Source organism: Seriola aureovittata, chromosome 13, assembly GCF_021018895.1.
Source record: "Seriola aureovittata isolate HTS-2021-v1 ecotype China chromosome 13, ASM2101889v1, whole genome shotgun sequence".
NCBI classification, from domain to species: domain Eukaryota; kingdom Metazoa; phylum Chordata; class Actinopteri; order Carangiformes; family Carangidae; genus Seriola; species Seriola aureovittata.
In genome coordinates, this window is record NC_079376.1 from 20630038 (window position 1) to 20642244 (window position 12207).

General features: G+C 40.3%; 1 protein-coding gene across 1 annotated transcript; it reads left to right on the forward strand.

The window, feature by feature from the left end:
- Window positions 1-3190: 3190 nt before the first annotated feature.
- LOC130180096 (F-box only protein 33) lies at window positions 3191-11144 on the forward strand. Its single transcript, XM_056393440.1, has 6 exons — window positions 3191-4294; window positions 6738-6848; window positions 7813-7973; window positions 8094-8302; window positions 8430-8727; window positions 10742-11144. The coding sequence occupies exons 1-6, from the start codon at window positions 3852-3854 to the stop codon at window positions 11005-11007; spliced, it is 1488 nt and encodes a 495-aa protein (XP_056249415.1). The 5' UTR covers window positions 3191-3851; the 3' UTR covers window positions 11008-11144.
- Window positions 11145-12207: the final 1063 nt, after the last annotated feature.

A 12207-nucleotide genomic window follows, 5' to 3' on the forward strand; every position in this document is an offset into this window, starting at 1 on the left:
TTTTATCTCCAAACAAGCCATATGAGTCCAAATCCTGTGGTACAGATGGTGTTTTTTTTTTCAGCTCTGCATGTTATGGACTCAAGTAACCTTTCCCAGGAAGTTGACTTGCTGAGGATCAGTTAGCTGTGCACTATACATGTACACAGCCTCAAGTGAACCAGCTCTTCTTGAGAATGAGTGTCTTCCTCTTTACAGCCCTCACAGCCTCTTTTTAGCCGATCCCTAGTGTCTTTCAGGGTCTTTGCTCTCACCCCTACAACCTTTCCTCCTTTTTCCTCCTGACCTTCCTGAGCCACAGCTTATCACTCTGTCAGTCATGTGCATCCACCCAGCCTCACTGACTTACACACTTGTAGTTTAGATTTCAAATCACTTTTGATTTTTGTAAAGTTCCTCATGATTTAAGATATTAATCTTTTTGTCCTGCAAATAACCTCACAAATTTAAATAGTGTATTAAAGCACTTGCTTTAATACACTATATAGCTAATGCTGGCTTATTTTGGGAAACTTTGCTGTGTAACTGACATTACTGAGACTCATTCTTTTCTTGTGTTGTGTTATCTTTTAGCATTTACAATCATCTTGTAAATGCCCCTTGTGGCAACAGTGGTCACTGTTAAGCAAAAGTTACAAAGTCTTTTAAAATCTTAATCTGAATACTACAAGATTTAAACAGTTCCTCTTTGACAAACCTGGACAATCTACATTAATTCTTGTTTTGAGATTGACTGCTCCACGATCTTGCTCCACTACATTTATCTTATCCTTCTATAATTAATATATACATTGTATAGCATGCTGTTCAAGTGTAATACATTATACTCACAGGTGTTCCCATTATGTTGTCCACCCCGTTTGTATCTGTGAGGGAAATAATTGAAACACTTCTCTGTGTAATGCGGTTCAGTAGCTCCAAAATGATCATACAGTTGAATCAACATCTCTCTAAAACTATTTCAACACAAAGTGACCATTATAACATTCATGAAATGACAGGAATTGTTTCAGCTATAGGTTTAGATTTAAACATTAGTTTTAGCTTTGGCTATAGCTAGGTGCTTTAGTTTTAGCTAAGTGTGCCTAATAGGCCATTATAACCTTCAGAAGGAGGATTTTTCTGACAGGACTAGGTGTATTATTTATGTTTTTGTTATGTTATCTATGTTTTTATTATTCAGTATTTCTTAAATATTTCTTATCTATCTGCAAATCTGTCTTCTCTTCTGTGTTGAGCTTCATTCCCTCACTGTGGCAGCTGTAGCAGTGAGTCAGCAGCAGTCAGCCATGGAGCTCTACCACCACCTAGTGCTTTGCAGTGGGCCTTTCTAGTTGTAACTGGTAAGTATGAAACATGCACATAGGAACAGGACATTTTTACGTAAGGATCAGCATCCAAAAGCTAAATGCTCTTGTTTCTTATTCATTCAATTGGCTTTTGCATTGTCAGGATGTTGGCTCAGTGGCATCACACTGTAGAAATAGTGCAGTGATAGTGTAGTGCAGTGGAATGCAGATAGACAGATATCAGTGTGGGGAAAGCTCAGAAGCTAATGAGTATTCAGAGGAAGATACCAACACGTCTGCAAGTAATCAGAGCAGAGAGATAGAGTTTGTGAGGATGTCATTGATAAGCAGGCTGCAACAAAGGAGGCAGACTGGTAAAGGCCCTTGTTAATGGAAATCACAACTGAACTGCCGACACTGGCAAGCATAATAAATAGTTTTCTTTGTGCTGTTGTCTCTCCAGTCACTCAATTTTCACCACTTTCATTTTCGCTACAATCAACATTTCTTTGTTCTCGTTTTGACAGACACGAATTCATCATCAGCGGAAGCACTTATCTTTACCACAGAGTGCTGTGTGAAGCATCATTAAGGTATCAACATGAGAGCCATAGCAGCTGCCATCAGACTCTGCAGGTGGAAACAAAAGAGATTATCTCACAATTGGGTAGTGGAGATTGATAGTTTTGGCACGTCCCTCCAGCTCATTTGGTATTCAACAACATTAGATTTTATTTGATGTGATGTACTTTTTGTAATGCCCTCTGAATATGGTGCAGGATCAGCCAGCAAGTGGGAGTACGTATGTTGCTCAAGGACATTTCAGAAAACTGAAAATGATGATCTCACTTACTACTAGCTAATTTTGCAGTCTGATTTGGGATGGGAGCTAGCAGCACTGAAAATGTTGACTACTTTCATATCGAGTAAAAATCCAATCTCACCACCGAGTCCAGCTGGTTAACTGCCCAGGAAGGCAGCAAAAATAGGTGCCGTTAAACTGGATGGACTTACATCAGACATTGGTTATTATAAAATTACTGCAGTCAATCACTGGAGCTGAAATTCTATTTAAAAAATAATGTTTTCTTTCTTCTTTTTCTTTTTTTACCAGAATACCTTTTAAGTGGTTATTTAGACTTTAATTGGTCCTCTTCTCTTTTCCTCTTCACACTTCATCTCCTCCAAGTAATTCCCTGTCAGGAAGTCTGTGATCGTGACGGAAGAACAGACAAGAGGGAGGCACAGTAGTGATAAAAAGTTTTAAGGAGGATTCATTTGTGGTGCTGTGCTGAGTCATTGTACTGCTATCTTGTGGTGATAAGTGGAACCAAACGACTATCCTGACCCCACAGTCATTGCTGCAGACCTGCATGGCCAGAGAGACTGGAGGATGACTTGATGGCCACTTCACAGCTCCACTGGAGCAGCTGACAGCTCAGTTTCTTCAAGGCACTCCAGATGTGCCCCTTGTCTATTTTTATGATTTTACAGAGTCTAAAGTTTGACCTGTAAATCATAAAGTTCAGAGTTTCAAATAGCCACTGCCTTGTCATTCATTTGGATTGGTCACAAATTGTAATGAAGTCGTGTTAGAAATTAACGAAAGCCTAGTGTCAGCAGCAACGTCAGTGCAGCATGTTGACGCTCATTAGTTTGATTTATCAAAAAAAAAAGATAAAAATAAACTATTACACGTTCCCTTAATTTAATATGGTACGATCAAAAAATTATATTTTTTCATTTAAAATGAGTGTTGCGAATTAAATGGTTGAATGCAGCACAGTCAGGGGTGATGTTCTGTTGTTAACAGTTTTGTTTATTTCAAACAGACATGAAAGGTAAGAAAAATAGACATGATTTCATGGTGTTGCACAGTTAAGTGAGACAAACAAAATAAACATCAGTGTTTCACAATGCATTCCTGTGCACCACCCATGCAATAAATACTACTACTCTTGTGATGCATATCGTTATTGTTAAGAGATTCATACTGTTGTCACTTTGACTTTATGTTGTTGTCTGGTTTTACTCACGCTCTGTAATCTCCTTTTGCAGCAGGGTATGAACTGGTGGGGGTGTGTCTGGGTGGGAACTAACTCCAAAATACAAATCACGTGTTGGCTCGAGTTCTTTACGTGTCGAGAAACACCGCCCTCCCGCGGAGCATGGCAGTATGGCAAAAATAACAGCACCTCAGGACTAAACCATTCACTTGTCAACGCAGAGATGCAATCACAGATTATCAAAAATCTGGCAAAAATTCCACTAAAGCCTTAATATTATTGAATAAATAAAACTGTAATTTTAACAAACACAAATACTTACACTTGTCCTGTGACAGACATTTTTGTAACATTAATGAGGATTGTTTTGCTCCCCGTGCATTGAAAGAGAGTGGTGCGGTCCAATAGTATTGAAGGCAAAGCTGAAAAACGGTTTGTTTTTACCGAGGGGAAGACGAGTTGCAGTTGTTAGCCGCCGCTGCACCTATTTTAAAAACGGTTGTAACATTTCTTATATATCTGGTCGGTTTTCAGACAGCACATTTCTTAGCTCGCCATGGCTCTGTGCGGGGGTGTCGGAGCCATGGCTTTGCCCAGCGAGCTTATCGTCCATATATTCTCCTTTCTGTCCGACCGAGACAAGCTCCGGGCCTCGGCGGTGTGTTCACGGTGGAGGGAGTGTCTCTTCTACCCCGCACTGTGGACCGAGCTCAAACTGCGGATAGGCGGTGGGTGTAACGGCGGCGGCTCCAGCTCCGAGGAGACCCCAAAGCTAGAATTCCTCATGCGGAAGTTCGGTTCTTTTGTGCGGGAGCTGCAGCTTGAACTCGCACCGGTAGAAGGCTACCTTAGCCCTCTTAACAACGAGCCGCCGTCCACCAGGATGGACCAGCCTCCCGGTCCCGATGGCGACCCGCAGCTCTCCGAGCGATGGAGAGACGCCATGGCCACCTACTTGGACCAGGTGTTGTGTGTGTTCACCAGCATCCGCAACAACAGGTAACATTACATTCGCTCTGAGACGTCTTTCTTGACGTTTGTTTTTATTCAGTTTTCCGGAATTCGCGTGACACAATGTAATTTTGTTGAAATTTCATTGTATTTGTTGCGTCGCAGTTAGCTAGGAGCTAGCTAGCTCTGTTAGCTATAAACAAACCCTGACATTAGGAGTTACGTAATCAGGACATGTCTTTGCGGTAGAGCTAGCACCCAGTGTTATCTTTATGTATCTGAGGACATTGGTTAAATAATGATATTTAACTGCCTAGTTTTACATTCACTGTCTTCAAATAATAATGTATGTATGATGAATGCGTCAGTGTCAATGCCAATTCAAATGCTCGTCTGCGTTTCTTTTGTTGCCAGTTCTATTTTCCATGTTGCGTTGGTCTCCATACCAGCAGATACAATGCAGAACTGGTGGTGGCTAGAGAAAGCTTTGTTGCGTGTGACTTGCTGATATCAGCACTGACACACACATATACAGTGTATGTGTGCATATATTTAGCTCTGCTATGTCATTGTATATTGTAGGATGTAATTACCTATTAGCTCCATAGATCAAATCTGGTCACTTGTATAATTTCTGCAGTGGAAGTTGCTATTCTGTAAAACTTTTCCTTTGAATGTCGAGATTCCTGATTTCGAGGCAGAATCTCTATACCTTCTCCCACGTTCTCTATTATTCTCTGCACTGCTTTTGTAGTATTTAAATAGCAGCCATCCAAAGCTGTGCAGTTCATGTCTTATTCTGCTGAGGGGGCTGAAACATTTTCTGTTGTCTGAATCCTTCTTACTGAGCAGTTTCCATTCAAAAAAAATCTAACCTAACCTGAGTCCCTGTTCAGTGGTGTACACTAATTCTTACATGGCTTTGAAATGTGACAAAATTAGGTACATCCAGTATGTATACAGAAGTTGCTTAATTTTTGGATGTGGTGTTCATGGTAAATATTGTTCCACCAGAAATAAAGTATCATGTAAGAAAAGTTTTTTATTTCTCTTTAGGAAGCTACCACAAATTCAAAATATGGAAAATTAACAAAGTTGTATCAGTTAGTCCATGACTTGTATCATTTCCTGTCAATACAAAGCAATAAAGTATTTTGATTTCTTGTATTCTAAAGATGCAGTGAAGATTATTATTTAGTTCATATTGTAGAGTATTACATTATAGTATGGAAGCAGGACTTAGCTCCTGTCCTTATTGAAACTCAAATAGGATTTGCTGCATGCTGTGTTCAGTTTCTTACTTCCAGACAACCATAAGCAAACCTGCAATTAAAAATGTTCATTTGGCAAGTGAGTAGTTTTAGTAGTATCTCATAATAAAATATTTCATAGTCAGCTAAGTATGTTATTTGGTATTTCATTGGTAATCACTAACAGTTCAAACCAGTTGCCCACTGCCCCAAACACATCACTTGACAGCTGCTATATCCAACAGCTATCATGTTCTGAAGTAGTCTGTGTTTCTTTCAACAAACACATTGGTCCAACTCCACTGGTGCTGGTACATGTTCAAAATAATGAGAACAGGTAACTCACTGTTCCATTATAAGCAGTTTCGCACACTAAGTAGCTGCACATAAGTCTGCTGTTGGTTTCGTTGCAGAGGCTTAGCTCTCAGCTGGTTTACAGGAAGTGGGCTGCATAACATAATATACACAGTACACAGTAATGTTTGACTGCACGGCACACGAGCCATTGATGATCATTTCCCACAACTTACATCTTCTAAACATTAATGTCAAATCAGATGTAGACTGTCTGTTCAGAAGAATGTAATTGAGCACATTTTGACCTCTATGCTTACCTTGACTGCTTTTCCAAGCCCCAACTTTTGGCATATAGACTGCGGCTTGATTGCTGCCAATCTATTTTGGGTATGGGGATATAAAGGGCTCTAGGCAGCAGTGCAGGGCAGCCATAATTCTGTGGTGACAACTTGGCAATATACAAACTAGGGATAGATTAGTTTGCCTTATTAAGTTGTTTGGATTGGAAATGGTTACACACAAACTCTAGTCTAGACCAGACACCACTCATGTGCAATGTGCGATAAAACCAGATACACAGCTTGTACCTGTAATGAATTAAACAAATGTTGACAGAACAAGACAAATTATAATAAAACCATTGTCTTCAGATAATTGCCAGGGGATGTTATATGTTCCTCTGTCAAATCAGTCAGTTAAAGATACAGAAATTTTATGGGTTTGTAGCGTAACTAGGCTACCACCTACTAAATTGCTATTGTTGAAAATTGGGATATCACTTTCTACTGAAGGAGAACGGATATAAACCAAATTTGTCTTTTATTCAAATGTTTTATAAATGACACCATATCACACTGATGTTTTTCCAACAACTAGGTGTCTTGTTTTTATAGATCAGTCTAGTATTGTTTCTGCTTTCTAACTTTGCCTCTCTCATTTTCTAGAAACCTGCAGAAGCTGAGTCTGTATGGAGACACCTGTATTCTCCAGCAGGAAGGACTATTAGACAGCTCTAACCTGCACCAAATTCACCAAGGGGACAAAAAGATCAATGAGTAAGCACACTCAACAGAAAAGTAATTTTCTGTAGAATGTCAGACATGGTTAGATATTGTAGTTGTTTCTGTCCGTAGAATGGTAACTTGCATTGCAAAGAAAAATGCACTTTATGTAAATCTGCAGTATGCTATTATTTATGTAATTGAGTGATTGCAGAGCATTATTTGATGAAATACTGGGTATTGTCTGTAGCCATTGATATTCAGTTTTGCTTATGTGGGAATCTTAGTTTTAAAATGACACTGTTGCAACCCTTGTTGGATTGGAAGCAGTGTGTTTTTTGTTTTAAATAGTAATTAAATAACAAAATGGGGGGATTTTCATAAGACAGTTTGACATCATCCAGTTAGAGGGCATGCAGCATCTCCAGCATCAGCACAGCACACAGTGTATCCTCATCAAACACACTCACCATGTGTAACCAGCTGCCTGTCAGCAAACTGCTGGTATAATGTAGCCTAGACTGCTAAGGTGCATGCTCTGTGGATCAGTTTCTAAAGGGGAGCAGCAAATGATGATGTCATGTTTTTAAAATAATCCAGTATGCTGCTAACATGCTAATTAGCAGATCTTGTCCCCGGTAGATTCAATGTAGATTTCAGAATCTGTGGTCAGATCTTCAGTCTGAGAAAATAACCCTGTTGATACCCTCAGAGCTACCTGAGCATGGATTTGGAGACGTTGGTTCCATATGTCTTATATTTCCAAATAAAAGCATAAAGGAAAAAGCAAAATATTACATTTTCCCAGTGTTGTATATCTTTCTCTTTGCAAAAATCTATATCCTGATCTGAATCCTGTTTTTCTTTCGTTGCCCCCAAGGTTTATTTTCAGGTTGAACAGGTCTTATGGGTGTGTTAAATGAACCTTGTAGGAAGCTGTAGTCATGCTGGAGAAGTGAATTTAAGCTAATTTTCCTCCTGCCTCTGTTCGTTAACCCTTCCCCTCTACTCTCTGCAGAATCCAGCAGCTGTTCATGGAGTTGCTGTCTAACAGCAGGCAGCTGAGGTGGTTGTCCTGTAGCTTCATGCTGGGTCTGGTGACTCCCTGCTCCTTAGCTTGCCTGTCGAATCCTTCAGCTGAGACCCTGCAGCACCTCAGTTTACTGGACCACCAGCTAGGTATGCATTTTTCTGGTATATCACAAGCTTGGCGGCACGTACTAGATGACTGAACAGTCCCTTCAAAGCTCAAGCTCAGTATTTATCTACAACATGTCACCTTTCTTGAATTGTCCTCAGGCCCCCTCATCTCACCATCAGAGTTAGATCGCCTCTCTAATCTTAATTCTCTGGCTCTGGATTTCTCCGACTTGACATCTGAGCTTTGTGGTCTGCTGGCATCTCCACGCCGAACTCCACTGCATCGCCTCTCCCTGCTGCTCAATGGCGCTGCCCTGGAGTTCAAACCATTAGAAGGGACAGCCACAGAGGACGATTGGAAGGCACTGGTAATGCAACAGCTGTCTGTGATTCTCTGTGTTGCAGGAGCTCTGTTTGATGACAGGATGTGAATGTTTGTTGAAATGTACAAATAAACCATGAATACATCAATCAAGTTTACCTGATCCTCCCCAGGTTCGTGTGAGTGCCAACCTGCGAGTGTACATTATGGCCCTGGAGGTAGACAGCTCGGAGCTCCTCAGGGTCCTGAAACCTAGCCTTCCTCTGGAGCGCCTCCACCTCGACAGTTACAGCACGCTGGTGACGGATGCCACATTGGAGCTCATCTCTCAGCAGTACAACAAAACGCTGACTCACTTCCTGCTTCTGAGGGATGACCCCGACTTCCCTGACCTCAGTGTCAATCGCAACGAAGACCCCTTGGTCCTCTTAGCATGGAGATGTACTCAGCTGGCTGTACTGGTGATACATGGTAAGTCCAGCTTGTTGTTTGGGGATATATACAGTTATGGTCAAATTGTTGGCACCCCTGAATTTTAAGTACAGATTTTAGAATATCTTCAGAAATGTATTTTATTTATTTATTTATTTATTTATTTATTTATTAGATGATTTTATAAAATGTTCAAACTTATTGAACAACAACAGAATTGTATGAAAAATTTGTATATACTGAAAAAAAAAATACAGACACAAAATGTATGTTGGACACACCTTTTAATGAATTTAAATTAGTTCCTAAATAAGACTCACCTGTGCTTAATTTTCAGTGTTCACATGACCTGAATTAACCAATGAATGATGGTTTATGGACTGATTTTTTTTTTCTCCACTGTCTTTTTGACAATGGTGATGGACAGTGGTCTGAGTGCATCGCAAATATTTTTATTGAAAAAACAGAACAGTTCCAAAAGCCACAAAACAATCACCAATGATCTTGAAATCCCCAATTAAGCAGTTTGTAATATTACCAGGAAGTTTCACAGCCATAAAACTGTTAAGACACTTCCAGGATGTGGCTCTAAGAAGAAACTCAATGAGAGAAGTCAGTGAAGATTGGTACATATTGTTGAAAAATACCACATAAGACATTTAAACAGCTTCAGGCTGACCTGAGGCAATCTTGAGTGGTGGTTTCAGCCTGTACCATACGCTGCACCCTAAATTAAGTAGGGCTCCATAAAGGCTACGGTGGACACCAGTGTTAAAAGGCAAAAAGGCAAAAGTTTGCAAAATGGATAAGCCACGGTGTTTCTGGGATAATGTTCTATGGACATATGAAACCAAAGTAGAGCTCTTTGGGAATGCAGTGCATCAGTTTATTTATAGGCAATGAAATGAAGCCCATAAGAAAAAAAACACTGTACCTACAGTGAAACATAGTAGAGGCTCTGTCATGCTGTGGGGCTGTTTGCTGCCTCTGGTACTGAAGGCACTGAATGTACAATGGCGCAAACTACCAGCAGACAGGTGCAAGAAGCTTCCTGATGTCTAAAAGAAACATTTGGCCGTCATTGTTCCCAAAGGTTCTGCAACCAAATATTTTTGGTAAAGGTGCCAATAATTGTGTCCGGGATACATTTTGTGTTTTGTATAATTTCACTGTTATGCAATTTGTTTTTTTTAGTGGCATCATTTATTGTTTGTGTGGTAACCTGACAGTAGTTCTTTTCCAAAACCGGATACAACCATAAACTAAATGAGTGGGTTTTGGCCACTTGGGTCAAAAAGTTTTAGACACAACACAAAAATACTATTGTGAAGTAGTTATGTCTCACAAACATTTTTACACAACAAGTTTTCTCCATCTCTGAAACGCATCACTGATATTGATACATATGCATCTGAAAGGTCGTGCACACTCATCTGTATTTGTAGAATAGCCAATAGGATTGCTCTCTCACTGATTGGCCAAAGTCTCTAGCCCTGGGCTAGATTGTCTAAGGTCTGAAAACAGAACCAAGAGGAGGTTAGTCAGACCACTTCAATTATCATATGCTGAAAAGTGATTGTGGAAGCTCAAAAATTGCTGTCTAGCCAAACTTTAAAGATTGTTTAGTTTCTGTGGTATTGAAGTTTCCTATGTGGGAAACAGAAGAGATTTGCTTAGTTACAATAGCCTGTTTTTAAATTCTGCTCTCCACCTGGCCAAGACATTGTAGTTAATATTTCCGTTTTGTCAGTGCTCGCCTGCAGCAACTGCCACTCGATCCTACAGGCATTGTGTTTGTCTGGAATTAGGTCAAAGTTCCATCTGGGCTGATGCATAAATAAAAGGAAGTGATAAATAGAAAGAAGGACGCCAAGTTCAGATGAAAGTAAATTCACAAGCTAATATGTTTTAATGTTTAATTCATACTATCACGATTTATTAAGTCATGGTTTGTAGCCAGTGGTACGTTGAGTGTAAAACTGTATAGCATACTATTAGTCCTTAATATTGGCAAGATTAGTCCAACCCCCCCTCACATCATCTTCCTCTGTAGGTTACACTGTGTGGTCCCACAACTTGGTGGCCATCTCGAGGCTGCGAGGCTCCAGTCTTCGGATCCTGACCGTTTCTGAGGAGAGCATCGACTTCGACCCGGACCAGTCGGTGTGCATGGAAGGCGACCCAGTCCATAACCTGGTCAAGGAGGTGTCGCTGGGCCTCGGCCGTGTCTGGCACCCATGCCTGGATTCTAGCCTGGTTTTGTCCGAACCTACCCAGCACTTCCACCGCGAGCTGCAAGCCTTCAGCATGGGCATGTAGGCAAGGATGGCAAATCCAATACATCACAGCCTAAACTGTGTCAAGACCAGACCAGACCCACCAGGTCCAAGTCAGCAGACCCAAGTGAGAAATCTAAACTGGATCTTAAAGCAGTCTATAAAGTAAATTCATGTGAACTGATGTGAGCTGATTGTTTTTATTTTATTTTTATTTTTTGTGTTGCTTTCACAGGGGGTTTAGCACACAATCAATTCTTACTGTTTTCCAACAGATTCCCTGTTTTCTTGCTTTGCCTCTTGATTATCAGGTTAGCCAATGACTTAGAGAACAGATTCAGTCTTTGAATTTTTTAAAAATAGATTATCCAATTAAGAATATTCAATTAAAAATAGGATATTATGATTAAAATTTGATATTCATTCAGTTTAAAGGAATACCAATCTGTGATATCTGACAACTGACAAGACAGTTTTTAATTTGTTTGCTAAAATGGTTCATCCTGCCCCTTCAAATGCCCCCTTGTCCAACATGGCCCAGTCTGGTCTGGTCTTGCCCACAAGAAGTATTCAGAGCTCGATGTCTCTCCTTCACCTTAATAACCTCCAAGAGCCTCTGTATAATGTAACTTTGATTTGTTTTTGTTGTTGTTTTATTTTATTTTTTATTTTTTTTTAACTGTTTTCCATCTCTCCCTGCTCTGTGTATAATCTTGTTTTTCCTGTGTGGTGGTTCCCTTGCCTGTATAGGCTTTGTATGTATTTAAATACAAATATATTATTATCCTGCTCACAGTTAGGACAGAACAGGCAGGCGGGTTGAGTGATAGACTGGTGGGATTTTCGGGGGGGGGGGGGGTTGTATTCAGACACAAGCTATTAGCTTTAGTTGTGAAACTATTTTGCTTTTCTTTTTTGAAAAAAAAAAACAAAAAAAACTTTGCTCGGTCAGTCTGTCTGTCCGCTCCACTCTAGCAAACGTTGGAGTTTGTAAACTAACTGATCAATCACTTCCTGGGTAACACAGCCTAAGCTGCTTCTTCTGTTGCTCTGAAAGAACACCTTGTGCACTTGTCCACTTGTTCGAGAGCCTTGCCAGCAGGGTGGGAAACTCCACTGTAAAATGGCCGACTGTGGCTGGTGCTAATCAATTTTAATGCAGTTCTCAGCAACAGCCATGTCAGTGCCATGACTCAGATAATCCTTAGGTGAGTGGCATTTTGAAGCCTCTATTAAGGGTTTT

Bases quoted from the DNA above. Each gene is read 5' to 3' on its own strand.
- LOC130180096 (XM_056393440.1), top strand. From the start codon at position 3,852: ATGGCTCTGTGCGGGGGTGTCGGAGCCATGGCTTTGCCCAGCGAGCTT. The intron at 6,849-7,812 runs GTAAGCACACTC...TACTCTCTGCAG, and splicing joins GGGGACAAAAAGATCAATGA to AATCCAGCAGCTGTTCATGG. The intron at 8,303-8,429 runs GTAATGCAACAG...GATCCTCCCCAG, and splicing joins AGGACGATTGGAAGGCACTG to GTTCGTGTGAGTGCCAACCT.